Below are 19,328 nucleotides of genomic sequence, written 5' to 3'. Positions count from 1 at the left end.
ATGATCTTGCGTGTGCGTAGGAATTTTTTTGAAATTACTATGTTCCCCAACATTATACTCGATGTTAGTTTTACTAAGACTAAAACATTTCGATTCCAAGATTAGTCTACATAGCTCTAATTTTGTATTAGCCTCATCCGACTATCATCGGCTAGACCACATCATCCGTGAAGAGCATACAACATGGTATATCTCCTTGTGTATCCCGTGTGACCTTATCGAAGGACTTTGACGTAACTTATTTACTTTTCAGGGGTGTTTACACGTCTGATGATTAATAAATCTGAGTGTTTTTGGAAGAGAAAAACTTTTCTCGTTTTAATTAATTAACGGTCCTGTCTTTCTCTAGGATATACCTGCAGTCCCGTCGCAACTGACACTGCAGTATGGAAAAATGGAAGTCAAAGAAAAGGGGTAGATGCGCGCGCTGGACCCACATGGCAGCGGGCGTAGGGTACGAAAGGGAGGTAGGCTTGCCTTACACGTATCACGGCGCTCGCCTTTCTCCCTGGCTCCCTCACCCGACTTGACTCGTCGCCGGCTTTCCCCGCCAGATCTCGCTTTCCCCCCAACCCCCACCTAACCGCCGGCGGCCGCCATGATGGCCGCCGAGTCCCCGGCGACGGTGAACCACCCCGCCGACCAACACCTCGAGACCCTCGCCCTCGATTCCTCATCGGCCGCATCGGCCGCTGCCTCTACCGACCCACTGCTCCACCCCCCTCCCTCCCCTTCGCCCCCCTCCGCTCCCGCCGCGGCCGCGAACGGCGACCCGTTCGTCGAAGAGAACGGCGACGACGACTCCTCGCCGATCCTCCCCACCCCCGACGCCCCGGTCGTTTCCCGCGAGCCGTCACCGGAGTCCTACCAGATCACCGTCACCGACCCGAAGAAGCACGACGAGGCCGCCACCGGAGCGGCGGGCGTCATCCCGGGCTCCGGCAGCTACTTCTCGTACCTCGTCACCACCCGGACCGCCGACGGCAGCGAGTTCCGCGTGCGGCGGCGCTTCCGCGACGTGGTGGCCCTCGCCGACCGCCTCGCGGCCACCCACCGCGGCCTCTTCGTCCCGGCGCGCCCCGACAAGAGCATCGTGGAAGGGCAGGTCATGCAGCGGCATGAATTCGTGAACCAGCGCTGCGTCGCGGTCCAGCGCTACCTCTGCCGCATCGCCGCGCACCCCACTGTCAGCCGGAGCGATGACTTCCGTACCTTCCTCACTGATCCTAGCGGTATCCCGACCTCAGAGGGTGAGTCTCCCAGGTTCAACCCCGCGATCACTGCTGCCTCGCCGACGGCTGTTACCACACCAACGACGCCTACAAAGGGCGGGCGAGACTTTTTTGGTATGTTCAAGGACCTGAAGCAGACGGTCGCGAATGGGTTGATGGCGGTGAGGCCGCCTCCAGTGGAGGAGGAGACTGACGCAAAGTTCCTCTTCCACAAGGCCAAGCTCGAGCAACTGGAGCAGCAACTCGCAGCGACATCTCAGCAGGTAGCTGTGTGTGTTTGTGTGTGTTGTTGTCTGGTTTATTAGATCACTCATGTTACTCTCATTCTGATGGTTACTCTTAATTTCTTATGCATAATTAGTGTAGTTTTGACAGAAGCAACATGTACTACATTAACATGTACCCGAATGGAGGAATTAAATTATGCGTGCTTGTTAAGTACATGTACTACATTTGCATTTTGCAACTTGATCAAGAAATTAATATCATATCAGGTTTCCGGTACCATGCGGCAGTGTACAAAAGAACACCAGCTAAGTCTATTCTTCTACATAATTTGTAGGCAGAGGCGTTTGCTAAAGCTCATGAGGATTTTAGAACAACTACAGCTCACTTGGGAATGACATTCGTTAAGCTGGCGAAATTTGAAAAGGACCAATCTGCATGCAGTTCTCACAGAACTCGAGCTGTTAATATTAACAATTTTGCAAATGCTGTTGTCAAAGTCAGCAGGTCTCAGACAAAACTGGATGCTGAAATTGTGAAACATCTGGTATGTGGGAAGTTGGAGTGAGAGTAACATTATCTTGGATACAGATCTTCTTGATTATTTTTGTTCCTTGATCTGTAACGGTGTTTATGCTTTTTTACAGGACACTATCCATAAATACCTGGAGACGATGACTTCTGTTCACAATGCATTTACTGATCGCTCTAATGCTTTGCTTCATATCCAAAGTCTATCATCAGACTTATTTGCTTTGCACAACCGGGTGGCGAAACTTGAATCTGTGTCATCAAGAGGAATAGATCAGGAGAGGACGAGGTATCAGAAGGTTGAAGAACTGAAAGAAACAATAAGAACATCAGAAGACGCGAAAAGTCATGCACGCAAAGAGTATGAACTTATCAAGGTAAATCACCTAAACTTTTGAATTAAGAGTACAATGTGCGTATTGTACTTGATAGTGGCCTTCTGAGATATGAATTGCTATTTATTTTTAAATTGCACAATTCAAAGTTGTTATGCCATAAGGTCAGATGGCAACATTTCCTAGTTTATGGTTAATATTCTTGCAATGGTTACACAAGCACAATTAAGTATTTGGGGAGAGCAATAGCTTCATACTGCAGTTTACATTTTATCGAAAACTATCAGCCAAAATCAAAATAAAATGCATTTGATCTTGGTTTCGACACCGAGCTTCAAAACGTTGCCTGGCACTAGTTAAATGTCATGAACACTATAATGAACTCTGTATATATGCATCGTTTGACTTTGTCAGTCAGTCTGAACTAATGTTATTAATTTACCTTTACCATAGTGATGTCTGAGGTGTACTATTAGCAAACACAGTGTTATGCACACTAAAAAAATTATGTCCGAGTTAAGCTCTCAGAAGTTGGAACGAACTTGTAGCTTCAATTGCTGCAGCAGGCGGATATTCGTTTTGCTAAAAATTCACGAGTCAAGATCATTAGTTCAGTATGGTTATATGAGTTGTGGAAAGTATTCCGACTACATTAATTGTCAGTGAAGTAACTGAAGTCTCTATATGTAGTATATACGGATTGGCCATTAGTTTTCAAGACAGATTCCTACTATTTAAATGATGACAATGCCAGGTATGACTGAGATATACTACGTTGACCTACTGGGACCTGTTTTTCTCAGTAAGTCAGTACATAAACTTGAATGTGTAGGCTGTATTTGTCCTGTGGGATTTGTTTGTGTCGACAATATTAGAGAGTCTTTAAGCCTGTCATTCAACCCAGATAGCATCTATTTGAGTTGACTGAGAAATATTACGAGGCACGTCTATGTAATAAAACAGTCTCTTTCAAGTCAAATAAAGTGCCTATCATATTTCTCTTTTCTTTTTTCTTTCTTGGTGTGGGAAGTGCCACATCCCTCTGTAGCCTGTAGGTTATCAAACCACATGTTAGAATTTTGGTAATACTTGGGACATGACTATGCTGTTGATTTTAAGTTCTCATTTTGTTGTTTGGCATGGACTATTTGGGGTTTCTCTGAAATAAGCTTCTCTAATGCAGGAAAACAACATGAATGAAATTAAGAGATTTAATAAAGAGATACGCCAGGATTTGGTGGAGATGATGAAAGGCTTTGTAACAAGTCAGGTATAAATTTCAAACTTCAATTCTGAATCATTCTTTTGGTTGCCGGTTGTATGACCCTTTGAATTTTTGTAATGCAAAATCAAAAGATAAATACATCAGTTGAGTATCTGTCTACCATATTACCTATTGCGATTTGCTGTAAATATATCTTCATAGCCCCATTATTTTTAAATTCAGTATCCCATATTAACCCAAAATGTTACCCAATACCATTGCATAGTATTGCCCAGTTTGAAACCAGAAGTTAGTAATGATGCCCACTGTGGCTACTGCACAATTGCTCGCTTTTCTGCAAAAGTGCAAAATGAACACTTGGAAATTGGTATGTGGTGACCATGGCTGTATGAATTTTCCACTGCACAACTTTGGATTGTACTCCCTCCGTTCCTAAATATAAGTCTTTCTATAGATTACACTATGGACTACATACGGAGCAAAATGAGTGAATCTATACTCTAAAATATGTCTATATACATCCGTATGTAGTTTGTAGTGGAATCTCTAAAAAGACTTATATTTAGGAACGGAGGGAGTATATTTGTATGCATGAAGCAGAAGTGAGTTGTCGGTCCACTTGATGTTTGCAGTCTCACCTTTCTTATCTTGCATCTTTATATCGACCTAAGAGCATGTGAAGCATGTTCCTTTTTCATGTTTCTGCTGGTTGGTTACCTAGAGCTTGAGCAACACATAAAGAAACATTTCCAAGGCTTGCAGAAAGTAGAAACCATGTCGACCTAGTGACTGGTAGGGGTGTCCAATTGCAACTATCTCAAACCAGCAAAGCCCCCGTAGTGTTATTAGTTTGTAGGAGTACATCATGTCGACTATAAAATATAAATGATATGGTATATTGTTATTTGTTGTGTTTATTTCTCTATAGCAAAAGGAAATGATAAGCTCTGATTAAGAGGAGCAAACCAATGTCCATATGTCAAACATTTATGCTTCATGGTAATTTGGTGGTGATGTGAAAATGTACACTGTGTATGATATCGTTTTGGAAGACATAATTTGTTCTGTATGTATGGATAGCAAAGTAGTGTTTGATTGGATAGTATAGATAACATCTGAAATGTATTTTGGTCCACTGTAGCGCATTGGCAGTCTATGTCTGTCGCCTTTTTGGCCAAGAAAAGTTCATCGCGCATGGGAACTATTTTAGCTTTGCAACACCGTGAATAAATAAATTTCTAAAGTTCACATCAGGCAACCTAGATGGCATTGTATGAAACTCAAAATTATATAATACCAGCAGGTGCATGCAGCTTACTGGTGGAACACCGTCTTGTTTTGAACACCTACGAGCTCTCTACAACTCTTTGAAAATAAACATTGCATTTCACAGTACCAATAATCTGATCATTACCAAAGCAAACTAAATTGACGTCCTTGCATTTTGTCAATGTGCAGGTTGAACAGTCAGATAATATTGCTAGTATATGGGCAAAGTTAGCAGAAGACACAAAAGGATACGCAGAAAGGCGCAGCTGAAGTAGGATGTAAATATAGGTGTGAATTTTGAGCCAGTCATATGCAGCATCAACATTGGTGTTACCGCATTGAGATTCATGTCACCACTGCTCGGTGATTTCGGCGATATGTGCAGATACAGTTTCCACTCCCCAAGGGGCGCCGTGTCAAGGATTTTCTTGGATGTAGCTATCTCCGGCCAGGTGTGCACCTGAAAATTCCTCAGGAAAGAAAGAACAAATCCTAAAACCGATACACCTTCTTTTCCCCCAGTTTTTCCCCACCCTGGGTCTAGCTGTAATGCTGAGTTTTCTCTGTACAATTACGCGGCACTAGCGAGTTCCCTGCTTCCTGAAAGAACCATATACTCCCTCCTCCCAAAATTCTTGTCTTATACTAGTATTTGTCTACATATGGATGTATCTAGTCACGTTTTAGTATTAGATACATCCATATAGACAAACAAGACAAGAATTTTGGGAGGAGGTAATACATGAGAAAAGATTATTTTCAGTCGTTGAGAAGAGTTGCAGGCTTGCATTTGCTATTTGATAGGAGTATTATGCTGCGCATCAACAGGTTTGTGCGGAAGGTGAGCCACTCACTTGTCTCCGACGAGGCTGACTGGTTGAGATATGCTCGCGGAGACGCGAGCCAGTGGTATGGTCGGCAGCTAGTAGCCATTCCTATCACGCAATCAGGCACCAGGCCTATGCGAGCTCCCTGAGACGCCGCGTATGCATGCTCAAGTTCCCGCCACAAAACCCGAAGAATGAGAGCTACCTGCCATGAATTTTTTTCCACCCGGACGAATTCCGCCCAAAAATCCACTGCTGTCTGTGTCTTCTCCCCCTCTGCCAAACAATTATGGTACGATCTGCGGCGTGGTGCCTCTTTGTCCGCTACTTGCACTCAATGTCGACTAGCTTCAAACACTTCAAATCGCGTAGTACGATCGACGAGAAACGTTTCCAAAATTTCGTGATTTTTACTCTTATTACAGAGGAGAGGAGGCGTACTGCCGTGCTGTAGTACCAGCAAGGGATAGTTAGCCAACGGCCACGGGCTACTCCATCTCTTTGTTGCCTCGCTCCACTTTCCTCTGGCCGCCGGCGCGCCTCCGGCGACGTCTCCGCCCGGGCAGAATGCTGCCGCACGCGCCGTCCCGTTACCCTGGCACCGCCAAGTTCAAACCCCTCGTCCCCGCCAAACCGCCCCTCTCTCCCGCGTCCTCCCCCTCGTCCCGCGGGAGCCTCTGCGCCGCCGCCGCCTCACGCCGCGACTTCCTCCTGCTCGTCCCGTCCCTGGCCGCGGCGTCCACGGCCCTCCAGTACCTCCCCCTCGCGGCCTCCGCCGCGGACGACGAGAAGCCGGCCCCGCCACCACCGCCCGCTCCGGCCCCGGCCCCAGCGGAGGAGCCCAACGGGGAGGCGGCCCTGTCGAGGATGTACGACGCCACGGTCATCGGCGAGCCGCAGGCCGTGGGCAAGGACGCGCGCGGGAGGGTGTGGGAGAAGCTCATGGCCGCGCGGGTCGTCTACCTCGGGGAGGCCGAGCTCGTGCCCGACCGCGACGACCGGCTGCTCGAGCTCGAGATCGTCCGGAAGCTGGCCGCTCGCTGCGCCGACGCCGGGAGGACCCTCTCGCTCTCGCTCGAGGCCTTCCCCTGCGACCTCCAGGAGCAGCTCAACCAGTTCATGGACGGGAGGTTGTTACTGCTTTTTCTGTTGATTGAATGGATTTTACCTGTTCCTAGTTGCAAGAGTTCATAATTCTAACCGAGATACATACAGTACTGGGTAGAATTTTCTATGTGCCCGGAGCTTTTTCGTTCAAAATACATTTTGTGGTTTCATTCAGATAGATGTACAGTATATTACTCGGAAGTTAGGAGTAGTTTCGACTCAGGATTTAGAATATCGATAACGGAAAATTTTAGGACCTCGTGGAAATATTTGGAATTTCCAAAAAAAGTTGAAATTATTTCAATCAAAACTCACTGAATTAGACCCAGTTCAAATTTGATTTGAATTAATTTGAATCTCGTCTGAAATTTTGCAATAAAAAACATTTCAGGACCCACCGAATTTAAGAGAATATGTTGAAATTTTTAATCCCTGTTCACCTTTATGGGGAAATAGTGTATTTCTGTGAGAGCGATTGTGATTTATCAGCCTTGCAATACTTCCTCGATGAACTTCTAACAGGCCTGTCTTAATTCAGAATTGACGGCAACAGCTTAAGGCTGTACACATCTCACTGGGCACCGGAGCGCTGGCAGGAGTATGAACCTCTTTTAAACTACTGCCGTGATAATGGAATCAAGCTTATTGCATGTGGAACTCCACTTGAGGTAATTCATCATTCTCACACACATCACCCAGCAAAACTGCATCTGCATGTGTTTATTTATGCGTATTTTTATCATCATGACCTTGTTCATTGGTACTTCTGACTTTCTAAGGCTGTAGACTTGATAGTTGTAGTTATTCAGTATTGATTTTACATTATTCCAGCTGGCAAGCTTTTTCCTGCCTTGCGCCATCAAGTGCTTTTACTCGACGTGTAAGCACCTATTCTACATTGGCCCTTGTCTGAGAAGTATTCTTATATGGAGCATACCAAATAAGATAGCTTAGTTTTCTCTGTGGTGAAAAGTACTTAATACATTTCTTGACTAGGTGGTAAGAACTGTCCAAGCAGAAGGAATCAAAGGCCTTTCAAAAGAGCAGAGGAAGTTGTATGCTCCTCCAGCTGGCTCAGGCTTCATTTCTGGCTTTACATCCATCTCAGGCCGATCATTGATAGACAAGACTTCATCCTCTCGTGTCTCTCCTTTTGGCCCTAGCTCATATCTATCTGCACAGGCAAGAGTAGTTGATGATTATACCATGTCCCAAATAATAGGGAAGGAAATTAGTACTGGAGATCCTTCAAGGATGCTCGTTGTTGTAACTGGTGCAAGCCATGTTATGTATGGGTCACGAGGAATTGGTGTTCCTGCCAGAATATCTAAAAAGATGCAAAAGAAAAAGCAAGTTGTGATCCTTCTTGATCCTGAGAGGCAAGGTATAAGGCGAGAAGGTGAAATCCCAGTAGCGGATATATTGTGGTATTCTGCTGCCAAGCCATGCAGTCGAAATTGCTTTGACCGTGCTGAAATCGCTAGAGTTATGAATGCAGCTGGTAGGAGGCGTGAAGCTCTGCCCCAGGTTATCACTTGCTCTATCAGCATATCTTTGGCACTCCTTTGCATTATATTTCTTACTAACTGTAACATGCCGTAAATGATGTTACTCTAGAAAACCAGTAATGAGCTCTTTAAAAAGTTAACGCAGCTAAAAACTTGCTTTGTCAGGCAGTTATGATTTCTAATAACATCGCATTTTCTTATGTTTGAGCTAATGTAAATTTTTGCATTTATTTCATTACAGGATATTCAGAAAGGAATAGATCTTGGTGTAGTTTCTCCTGAGATATTGCAGAACTTTTTTGACCTTGAGAAATACCCTGTCGTGGATGAATTGATTCACCGATTCCAAGTAGGCACCTGCTTTACTCTTTCACTCTTTTCCCTTGTAGTTATCTATTTATGGGTTGGTGCTTGACCATACAGATGCATACTAGTGCTTGAATAGTATATTCCTTCCTTGATTATATTTGAAAAAAAATTCTATCAGAACTGTTTATGGACGGCTCAGCCCTGTCAGATTTCATCCAGGATCAGCCCCGCCTGGCATCCCGAAAGGAAAGAACTGCCAGAAATAATCAATATTTACTAGTGATATTATGTGAAAGATGTGAAAAATATTTTGGGAAACTGGGTTTACAAGGGCTGGGCCAGGCCTTGAGCGGTCTAATTGATTCTGCTTCTTTATAGCTAGGAGAACTTACTGCATGTTGATGATATTGAAAATGATCATTTTGTGCAGGGTTTCCGTGAAAGGTTACTGGCAGATCCCCAATTCTTGAATAGATTAGCTATCGAAGAGGGTATATCAATAACTACAGCTGTCTTAGCACAATATGAAAAACGGAAAGGACGGTTTTTTGAAGAGATCGACTATGTCCTTACTGATACAATTAGAGGTTCTGTTGTTGACTTTTTTACAGTCTGGCTTCCTGCTCCTACTATTTCGCTCTTATCTATTGCTGACAATGGTTCTGGTGAGAGCTTGGAGCTTGTCAGAGGATTGTTAGGGTCACTGCCAGATAATGCATTTCAAAAGGGTATCGTGGGCCAGAATTGGGACATGAACCAGAGATTTGCATCGGTACTAGTGGGTGGTCTGAAACTTGCTGGTGTTGGATTTGTTTCCAGTATTGGAGCTGGAGTTGCTTCGGACGTTTTGTATGCTGCTCGTCGAGTTTTGAGTCCTACAAGTATAGAGGCAGAACGCCCAAGAGCTCCCATTTGGAAAGCAGCTTCTGTGTATAGTGGCTTCCTTGGAACATCAGCAAATCTGCGGTATCAGGTACTTCCATATTATCCTCTTTCTAGTTTCAAATGAAGGGTCGAGAATTTAGATATATATGTATATATTTGATGAAGTTCTAATTCTAATAAATTGTTCACAAGTGATTCTGGCTGATTATGTAGATATGTTTTGTCTGTCGAGTTGCACATGTGAGGGCACATGATAGGAAATTTAGCAATGGTTAAAATGATCTGTAATATAACATACTGTGGATTAATGAGTTAGTCTAAAGGCAGACTGAGGCCTTGCAGCTGTAACTGGTATGCTATCAAGCAGCCTGTCCAGTGATTTACGATCATATAAGACAACTTACAATTTCTCCTTCCATTTTTGACTTATTCTGCAATATCTAACATTTCCCCGACAAATATGTTAAGGTCATTGCTGGTCTAGTGGAGCACCGGCTTGGAGAGTATCTTGTGTCATACTATAATCAGCCAATTCTTGCTAACGTGCTGTCCTTTGTTGCACGGATAATCAATTCATACTTTGGAACACAGGTTTGCCACTTCTGCATTTTGTACTTCTGTTATTAAGTTTTTTTTTTCTGGTTAAGGTGTTCCATCAAGCTGATTGAACTAAACAAACAAATATCGGGATTTCCATCCAAAGAAAAAAAAAACCGTGTGATTCAGAGAGCAGGTTAGCTATTGATGAATAGGGGCTAATTTAATCTTTTTCAATTAGCATGATATGGGAGACCTCTTAAGGCTATGGTTACAACATGTGGTCTCCTCTCTCCATACAAAGCAGGCCTGGGATACAAGTGTACGACTCCAACACTAACAGCATGCCCTAGCCACACACTTTGTAGCACCATATTACATTACTACAAGATCCATAAATCTAACTTGTAAGTTATAACCCACACGTACACATTCAGTACAAACTCAGTACTCAACAAATGTCATCTCGCACATACATGTGTGTCCTGTACATGTGCTAAGAAAATATTGGAGGCTCCACTGGTCACACTTAACGGGTGCACGTGTGTCACTCCGTTTTAATAGGGCGCGCCATGTCAATCCTAGGAATTTTACCTAAATAATCAAATAATCAATATCCATCACTAGAATCAAAGGTTCATCCGTCAACACGCACATTGTTGCATTGATGAATGTCTGAATATATGTGCATGAAGAGCATATTAGTGCATGCACACAAAGCCAATTGCATCTAATACGGCCGATCCACTTCATCCTACGGGTCAAATGCTCCGCACAATTTAGATGCAACTGAATGCACAACAGTGAGGATCATTTGACCCATAGGATTAGCTATTAATGCACAATTGGATACACTGATTCTTTTGGACCGAGCCACTAGCCCATTCAACCACTATTTGCGGTGCAGATTGCTCATCCATTGGATGAAATGATCCACCCCAACCCCTAAGTTTGTCTCTGGTAGAAGATTGAACCGATGCTAAATATCTCCAGGGACAGAAATAAAAATCCTACAACGCGGAAGGATTTATTTCTGCAGTCTACTACTCAGCTTCATACATATATTATGCATGATAATACTTGCATTCCAGGTTTCTCTAGTCGTTACTGACAGCTATGTTTGATGCAGCAATGGATTGATCTTGCGCGATCTACAGGCATCCAAACTAGTGAGGAAGAGCCACCTTCTCCTGACACTCCCATCTCATCAGAAATACCAGTGTTAGAATGTGGCACGGCAGAAGTACCAAGTACAGACGATATTAATAAGAACCAATCAGGTGAGCAGACATAGCCAAAAGGCTATTGGCTGTGGGCATCCAACTCAAAGGAACAGTCTCCATCTTATGTTACATCGCATACAGTACAGGCATATAGACACAAGGTCTTCGTACAGCAAGACTGAATCCCAACCACATTGCATTGTTTTTCGGGAAGGAAAACATGAAATTTTGAAGAGCAGAGTTTTTATTTGAGCATTCTTTTCTTGCGGCTAGAAGGAGCTTCTTCTACACATCTCTGGAGTAAATATACCATATGTACATCAACAGGAAGCAGTCAGATTTTGAAACACATACACACACACCATCTAGACTCTTGATATCATCTTGGATTGGCAACACAAGTTGAGTTTCCATGAGAAATTTTTTTCCCACCTTGTTTGGCAGCCATGAGTTGTATTTGATCAAATGAGTTGAATTCAAGCACAACTTTTGTGCTTCGTGAGTAACCAGCTTTTGGGTTGTCTGTATCGGTTTTCACCCGGTTTTTCATATATTAACTGGGCAATTCTCTTCTTAATTGATCGATGAAGCAAATATTTTGCCTTCGTTTCGAAAAATAAATATATAACTCGAAGTGGTAGAAATTGGACTGTATGACTGTATCTCCATTTTTTGTGTTTGGTGCCATCTGGAACTGTCGATACTTGTTTATGCCAGTGACTAGTGAGAGATGTCCTTTCGATATGTCGTAATCCAAATGCACTGCAGGGATACGTAGGGCTCCTGTCCTTTCGATATGTCGTAATCGCACAATTAATCGAACAAATCTAGCCCGCTGTTGCTATTGCCAGAGGAATCCAGTTCCAAGTCACGGCCATCCAACGCGGCAATATTCATCTTCTTTTCCAAGGACCCAAATATGCGTCCTCACCGACCGATCCCCGGACCATCGAGGAACGAACATATCCAAAGTCTAGCAACTGATACTATTATGAGGGGCAAGCCTGAAGTGCGAAGGACCGGATCCGGATTCTGTTCACGGCTGTGGCAAATTGGCAATGCAGAGTTGCACCTCTGGTTGGGATCTCTGACGCTGAAAAACATTTTTCAGTCCCCAGAGGACGGGCCTCAGGTGGTGGAATTTGACGGACCATATTCATTACGAGTGCTCATCCAGTCTTAGATTTCAAAACCCTTATTAATAATTCCAGGTGCAGTGCAAGTACAGAGTGTGGGCAGAAATCACTGTTTTGACCTAAGGATAAAATCAATTCACAAACTGAACTGTCCTGGGAAAAAATTCACCCAACTGATCTTTTTGTATGGCGCCCGACAGTTAGGCGTCACACTATACTGTGCAGCGCCTAACACACAGGCGCTACACATCTGAACAGCGTGGCACCCCGGAGCCAGGCCTGGCCTCACCCCTGATTGTGCAGCGCCTAGGCGAAAGGCGCTACACTATCATGTGCAGCGCCTAGACGAAAGACGCTACACATGCATTTACTAACCGCCTCGGGACAACAAAGAACAAAGCTGAAAATTGCTAAGTCAGTATGCAGCGCCTGAGAGCTAGGCGTTACACGATACAGTGTAGCGCCTAACGTCTAGGCGCTGCAAGATTGATCCACCGCCTGTGGCCTGACCGACTGAGCTGTAAACACATAGGGCGTGGCGTGACATGACATGCACGGTCAAAATTTGAGTTACCACCTGCACTTGCCCTGCCTTGCTCGCTGTAGGTAGATATGCCATGCGATGAATCTATCCCTACTGCTGGTAAGTTCTGTTGCGCATTTACTGTTTACGTACGTACTGCCCTGCAGTGGCTAGTAGCGACAGCTCTGTGCTTCCGTTTTACTGTTACCACCACGGGCCGGCCGACACTGTTCTTGATTAACTACACTGGCTAGATGCTAGTTGCAGGGGCGAAGGCAGGATTCAGACATGAGGGGGGCGAGGAAGATAATAATTGTTCGAGAGACACAACATAATAATATAGTCTCAAAAATGTAACTTCATTGTATTGCAACATACGTTCAGTACTCTCTTTGTCCCAGTAAAGTTGAGACATTTATTTTGGAACGGAGGGAGAAATATATAAAAGAAAACTACATATCCGTGAGTTGCACATCAACTGGACTTGGGTTCGAATTATTATGTAGAAAGATTTGCATTTGCCATGACAGTCGGAGCTAGAAGAACGGGCTTGAAAACCAAATATGTTTAGTTGTATTCTCTCTTCATCATTCAGTGATTGAAATAAACGAGCAGTAAAATTAGATTCTTAAATTGTAGTTCTACTGTATCTAATTAGTAAATTATAAACCACTGCCTTCAACGGAATTGTATTAATTCAAAAAGATTATTATTTGCCAGTGATGTACCTTTGGTTCATTGAAACAGATCTTGTGGTGCGTGATGCCGGTGCAGCAGACAAACCGGCATGGTCCCCATCGTGGACTCAGTCGCCGGAGTGGACAGTGGAGTGCCCTCTACCCTGTGACGCAGCGGCGGAAGCAGCGAGAGCCGAGAGACGGCGGTGGAAGCAGCGAGAGCCGAGAGACGGCGGTGGAAGCAGCGAGAGCCGAGAGACGGCGGTGGAAGCAACGAGAGTCGAGAGACGGCGGCGTAGGGCCTTGCGGTGCCAGCAGACCTAGAAGCCACGATTCCCACGAACGAAATTACAGGGTAGATAGGAAACTGACTGCCTGATATTACGGATGCACGTAATTCTTTTCTTTCTGATATGTACAACTAGCGATGCTTTCTCACGTTGGGCTTTGGGCTGGAAAGGTGTCCTGCTAGGCCATTAGCTTTCAACATAGGTCTACAAATGGTCTGCACTTTACGTATTCGTACTGATGTGTACTAGTACTCCCTAGTAACGGAAACTCACAGGGGGGGGAAGCCATGGGGGTGTCTGACCCCTGCTCGCACCCCCCTGCCTCCGCCTCTGGCTAGTTGTACTCCACTGCTCAATGCCTGGTCATTACTGAAGGAGAGACAAAATCTGGCGAAACTAAACGGAAATATACTACTCTCTCCCGCGCGCACTCACTCTTGTTGATCTTTGGCTACATATTCCTTTTATTTAATCGATCCATGCACATATGCTCGTTCTGATCATACCCCGGGCTCTTTTTTTTCTTTCTACGAAGATCATTTGATCTGATTGCATAGTGGCCGACACACAACAGGGATGGAGAAGATCCGCAGTGACCGTCCAAGGGTCCGTGCTTGCTTGCTTTAAACCGCAGGAGCATGGGTTACAAATACGTGACCAGCAGCCAGCCCCTGCCCGTGAGCCAGCCAACCTGCAGATCGACCACAACAGGTAGTAACTCAAATTCTGACTGTGCATGTCATGGCATGTCAGGTCACGCCGCGCCCTATGCGTTTAAGCTCGCCGGTCAGGCCACGCGTGGTGGATCAATCGTGCAGCGCCCAGAAGTCAGGCGCTACACTGCATAGTGTAGTGCCTAGCTCTTAGGCGCTGCACATTGATTTAGCAATTTTTAGTCTTGCTCTCTGTTGCCTCCGAGGCGGTTAGTAAGTGCATGTGTAGCGCCTTTCGTCTAGGCGCTGCACATGATAGTGTAGCACCTTTCGCCTAGGCGCTGCACCATCAAGGATGGGGCCAGGCCTGGCTCCGGGGTGCCATGCTGTTCAGATGTGTAGCGTCTGTGTGTTAGGCGCTGCACAGTGTAGTGTGGCGTCTAACTGTCGGACGCCACACAAAAAGATCATTTGGGTGATTTTTTTTTCAAAACAGTTCAGTTTGTGAATTGATTTCCTCCTTAGGTCAAAACAGTGATTTTTGCCCAGAGTGTGCATACATACGGCAGATACTCGCGTCACGTGACATGGCACGGCGCGGCCAGAGGGCAGCAGACGGGGTCAGACGCCGGCGCATGCTTCCGGGCCTGGCATCTAGCTTGCCAGGTTGGCCGCGTGCGGCCGCCACATGGAGCGGCGCGGCCCGAGCAGTTCACTCCGGGAATGGTGGCCTGAATGGGAGTATCTTGGCGGTCGGTGCAGGACTGCAGGTACGGTACGGCGCGGCCGGATAGAGTATACCCCCACGAAGCTTCGCCGCTCCTTCCTTCCTTCCTCGCCTCTCCAGGGCTCCAGCTACGAGGAGCTGAGCTGAACCACCGCTGCGCGCACGTGCGCGCCTGCGCGCCCATCTGTCGCTCACGCGCTCGCCTGACAGGCAGAAAATCCAAGCGACGACGAACTGCGCACTGCCCCGGTGGCATATTTAAGAGCAACTCCAATGGGCCCATTTGATCCGCTGGTGTTCGTCGGCGCGAACATAAAAGACGGTTTAAGAGTAATTTCAACGGGCTGATCCAAACGGACGGCGTTTTTGTCCGTTTGGGTCGACCGTCCGCCCGCCGTCCGCCCTTTTTTAGTTTTGGATCGGCAGTGCGTTCAATGGGTCGATCCATTTCATGACCGCGCGTGTTTAACATTATGCCGTCGCCCTGGTTTTGGCACTGCAGCGCGCGGGGGAAAGCGGCCTAGCGCGCTGGTTTTGGCGCACCAACGCGCGGGAAAGGTTCGCGCGCGCGCCGCGGCCGGCGCTCGCTATAAAGAAGGCGCTCCCTCCAAACTCTGTCGGCCACCCACTCTCGCCGCCTCTGCGCCATCATGTCGATCCGCCGCCTGGGCGCTTCAGATTTTCGCGGAGTCCGCGAGCGCCGCTCCGGCGCCTTCTCCGCCGAGATCTGATTTCGCGAGAAACGTCTCGTCCTCGGCACCTTCGACACCGCAGAGGAGGCGGCCCACGCGCACGACGCGGCGGCGTGGCGCCTCCTGAGGCCTCGTCGGGATATGAATTTTCCCAACGTGTCGAGCCAGCGGGCGCAGGATCTGGCGCCTCTCCCGCGGCTTTTCACCGACGAGGATCGTCGTGTCCACCGGAGGCGGCAGCGTTGCCTCGCCATCGTAGAGAAGGACGTGGAAGCCTTGGTGGTGTGACGCGGAGGCTTCCCGCAGGACATCGTCGACGAGCGCCAGTTCTACAAGCAATTGAGATCGGAGAGGGACGCGAGGAGGAGGGAGCGAGCTGCCTATCGAGAGGACAAGCGCTCGCGGAAGCAGACAGCTCAATTGAAACTGAAGCTACGAGAAACGGCGGGTTAGGATTTTGAAGACGAGGCGTATGCTGACGCCTACATTCAGACATCGGAGAAGGACATTACCGAGTCGGAGTCAGAAATCAACGAGTAGTGGTCTTTTCTTTTTATCTGTGTACGCTAGAATTATCTATGTATCCATTTTTATCTCAAAGAATGGCCGGCGACGTCGGCGACGTAGCAGGCGGGCGAGGGTGTGAATCCAATGTGCCACCGACCAGCGGGCCCGGTAAGGAAAGATGGCGAGCGCGCGTGCGTCCGTCTTGTGTCCGTGCCGACGCAAATCAGGCTAAAAAATGGGCCGGGAATGGGTCGGCAGGCGGACGAAAGCACACACGCGTCCGTTTGGATCGGTGCGTTGGGCCGGCTTTTTTGTCTGCGCCGACCCAAACGGACGGCCGCGGATGAAATGGGTCGCCCCATTAGAGTTCCTCTAACGGGCCGATTCAAATGAACACGCGCCCGCTTTTCGTCGGCGGGCGACCCATTTTCGCTTCATTTTTTAGCCAGATTTGCGTTGGCGCGGACACGCGACGGACGCTCCCTCGCTCGTCTTCTCCTTCTCCGGGCCCGCCGGTCGGTGGCACATTGGCCTCCTCCCATCCAACAGCAACTCTCGCCTGCCTCCTTCGTCGCCGATGCCGCGGACTATTTTTGCCAGCGACTCTGCCAGCTGCCGGCGCCTCCACATCAGCCTAGCAACGCCGCCCACTCTCACGTCGCCCGCCCACCACCGTCTTGCCGTCGGGGAGCCGACTGCTTCCCCCTCCCCCCGCCCCCCACCGCACAGCCGCCTGCGACCAAGAAGCCGCCTCGCCGCCCCGGCCAGATCCTCACCGGCATGCTCGCCGGATGCCGGCTCACTCGTCGGACAGCTAGCTGGTCCGTGCGCGCCGCGACTCCCTTTGCCGACCGTCTTTTTTGTCGATGCCCGCAAACTGTTCGACAGTTTGTTAAGGTACAAAATGGACTCCACCGACGAGTTCTTTTTCCACAATTTTCTTTGCGACTCCGACGATTCGTCGTCCAATAACGAGGAGGAGATATTGGCTGCCGTGTTGGTCCATCACCACCTCAACAGCCAGCGGGCGTTGTTCCGTGGCTCCATTCCGGGCCACCTTCCGGCATTGATCGCAACTGAGCGAGCGGGCATTTCCTTCTTTGGAAGGACTACTTTGATACAACAAACCCGTTGTTCAAACATCAAAAATTTCGCCGCCGTTTCTATACGAGTAGGCATCTTTTCAACCGTATTAGAGAGGAGGTGGTCGGCTATGATGACTATTTTGAGTCCAAGGAGGATGTTGTTGGCAAGATTGGTTTCTCCTCTTATCAAAAATGCACTGCCGCCATCCGAATGCTTGCATACAGAGTGCCCGGTGATCTCATTGACGAGTACGTCCGTATGAGCGAGTCTACATGCCTAGAGTCCCTGTATAAGTTCTGCAAGACTGTTATTGTTGTGTTTGGCTATGAGTACTTGAGAGAGCCGGCTGTTGAAGATATAGTCCGTTTGTTGGCGATGAATGCCAGCAGGGGCTTCTCAGGGATGCTTGACATCATAGACTGCTTGGCAAGGGCAGTATAAGGGCCATGCCAGGGCTTGCACTGTCATACTAGAGGCCGTAGCGTCTCAAGATCTCTGAATCTGGCACTCTTTCTTTGGCATGGCTGGATCACACAATGATATCAACGTGCTTCAGCTCTCGCCGGTGTTTGCTAGGCTTGCCGAAGGTAACAGGCCACCAGTGAACTTTACTGTCAACGGCCACAACTACGACAAAGGATACTACCTGGGTGACAGTATCTATCCTCAGTGGACCACTATTGTCAAGACAATACCCAACCCTGTCGGAGAGAAGAGGAAAAAATTTGCCCAAGAGCAAGAGAGTGCTAGGAAGAATGTCGAGCGTTCCTTTGGTGTTTTGCAATCTCGATGGGGCATGCAGAAACTGTGGGAGGTGATGTCTGCTTGTGTGATCATGCACAATATGAACGTAGAAGACGAGCGTCCAGAACGTCTGTATGATCAAGGGTTTCAGTTTCATGATGAGAATGTTGCGCCTGAGCATGGAGGAGCGACAACGTTTGAACAGTTCATTCCATTTCATCATGACATGCGTGATTGGAAAATTCACGTGCAACTGCAAAATGATTTGGTTGAGCATATGTGGGCTTAGGGCTGGGAAAAAAGCTCGAAGCTCATGAGCTAAACGAGTAGCTCGTGACTCGGCTCGAATCAATTTGAACTCGAAGAATAATGAGTGGAGCCAACCTTTAGTTTAAAATCATTTATAGACCAAGTTAAACGAGCCAATCTCACGAGTACTCTTGTAACTCGTTAGGCTCGGTACAAAAGATCAGCCACTCCCAATACAAAAAAAAACTAGCCACTCAGCACCCTATGTCCTAGGCACACAACACAAGGCCTAGCCGTTGAAGGCCCAACCGCCTAGGAGACTCATGCGTTACAAGGAAATTTTAATGATATATATGTTTAATATATACATAATCATTTTTATAATATTTGAGGGGTTTTATGTTCATATCTTTAACGAGCTTAACAAGCTAAACAAGCCAACTCGCGAGTTATACGAGTCGAGCCAATCTTGGATTTGAGGTCGTTATAATAACGAGTCGAGTCGAGCTTGCTCGTTAATGAAACAAGCTCTAGCGAGTCGAGTCGAGCTGGCTCGGCTCGGCTCGAATTCCAACTCTATGTGAGCTCATGTTGGCAACCAATAGATGTATCTTCTTTTATATGTTTGCAAAACTATATGAGACATTTTTATTTTTATTCGGCTTGTAAAACTATGCTATTTTATTCGGTTCAAACAATGTTATATTTGGCTATATGATTAAATGCAAATTCATCAATGCAAAATAAAGCGGCCAGCCGGCCATGCTGTTACATATGGGTCGACACGTTGGACGCGCTGCCGACCTATATCTAAAATAGACCGGACGCCAG

At 46.9% G+C, this 19,328-nt stretch overlaps 2 protein-coding genes across 2 annotated transcripts; both read left to right on the top strand.

The window, feature by feature from the left end:
* The first annotated feature begins 503 nt into the window (after positions 1-503).
* On the top strand, positions 504-5,415 carry LOC125545179 (sorting nexin 2A-like). Its single transcript, XM_087513407.1, has 5 exons — positions 504-1,495; positions 1,795-2,004; positions 2,105-2,365; positions 3,507-3,593; positions 5,007-5,415. Exons 1-5 carry the CDS (start codon positions 599-601, stop codon positions 5,085-5,087), a joined length of 1,536 nt encoding a protein of 511 aa, XP_087369533.1. The 5' UTR covers positions 504-598; the 3' UTR covers positions 5,088-5,415.
* A 326-nt stretch (positions 5,416-5,741) lies between these two features.
* LOC125545178 (protein RETICULATA-RELATED 6, chloroplastic-like) lies at positions 5,742-11,737 on the top strand. The gene is made up of 7 exons (XM_048709054.2): positions 5,742-6,774; positions 7,290-7,419; positions 7,748-8,278; positions 8,501-8,608; positions 8,999-9,541; positions 9,922-10,044; positions 11,120-11,737. Exons 1-7 carry the CDS (start codon positions 6,212-6,214, stop codon positions 11,282-11,284), a joined length of 2,163 nt encoding a protein of 720 aa, XP_048565011.2. The 5' UTR covers positions 5,742-6,211; the 3' UTR covers positions 11,285-11,737.
* The last annotated feature ends 7,591 nt before the right edge of the window (positions 11,738-19,328 follow it).

Source organism: Triticum urartu, chromosome 3A (genome assembly GCF_056163025.1).
Source record: "Triticum urartu cultivar PI428250 chromosome 3A, HENAU_Tu73, whole genome shotgun sequence".
NCBI classification, from domain to species: domain Eukaryota; kingdom Viridiplantae; phylum Streptophyta; class Magnoliopsida; order Poales; family Poaceae; genus Triticum; species Triticum urartu.
Note: the sequence above shows the minus strand (reverse complement) of the source record. Positions and strands in the feature narration are given on the sequence as shown.

Bases quoted from the DNA above. Each gene is read 5' to 3' on its own strand.
- LOC125545178 (XM_048709054.2), top strand. From the start codon at position 6,212: ATGCTGCCGCACGCGCCGTCCCGTTACCCTGGCACCGCCAAGTTCAAA. The intron at 6,775-7,289 runs GTTGTTACTGCT...GTCTTAATTCAG, and splicing joins AACCAGTTCATGGACGGGAG to AATTGACGGCAACAGCTTAA. The intron at 8,609-8,998 runs GTAGGCACCTGC...CATTTTGTGCAG, and splicing joins AATTGATTCACCGATTCCAA to GGTTTCCGTGAAAGGTTACT.
- LOC125545179 (XM_087513407.1), top strand. From the start codon at position 599: ATGATGGCCGCCGAGTCCCCGGCGACGGTGAACCACCCCGCCGACCAA. The intron at 1,496-1,794 runs GTAGCTGTGTGT...CATAATTTGTAG, and splicing joins TCGCAGCGACATCTCAGCAG to GCAGAGGCGTTTGCTAAAGC. The intron at 2,366-3,506 runs GTAAATCACCTA...TCTCTAATGCAG, and splicing joins AAGAGTATGAACTTATCAAG to GAAAACAACATGAATGAAAT.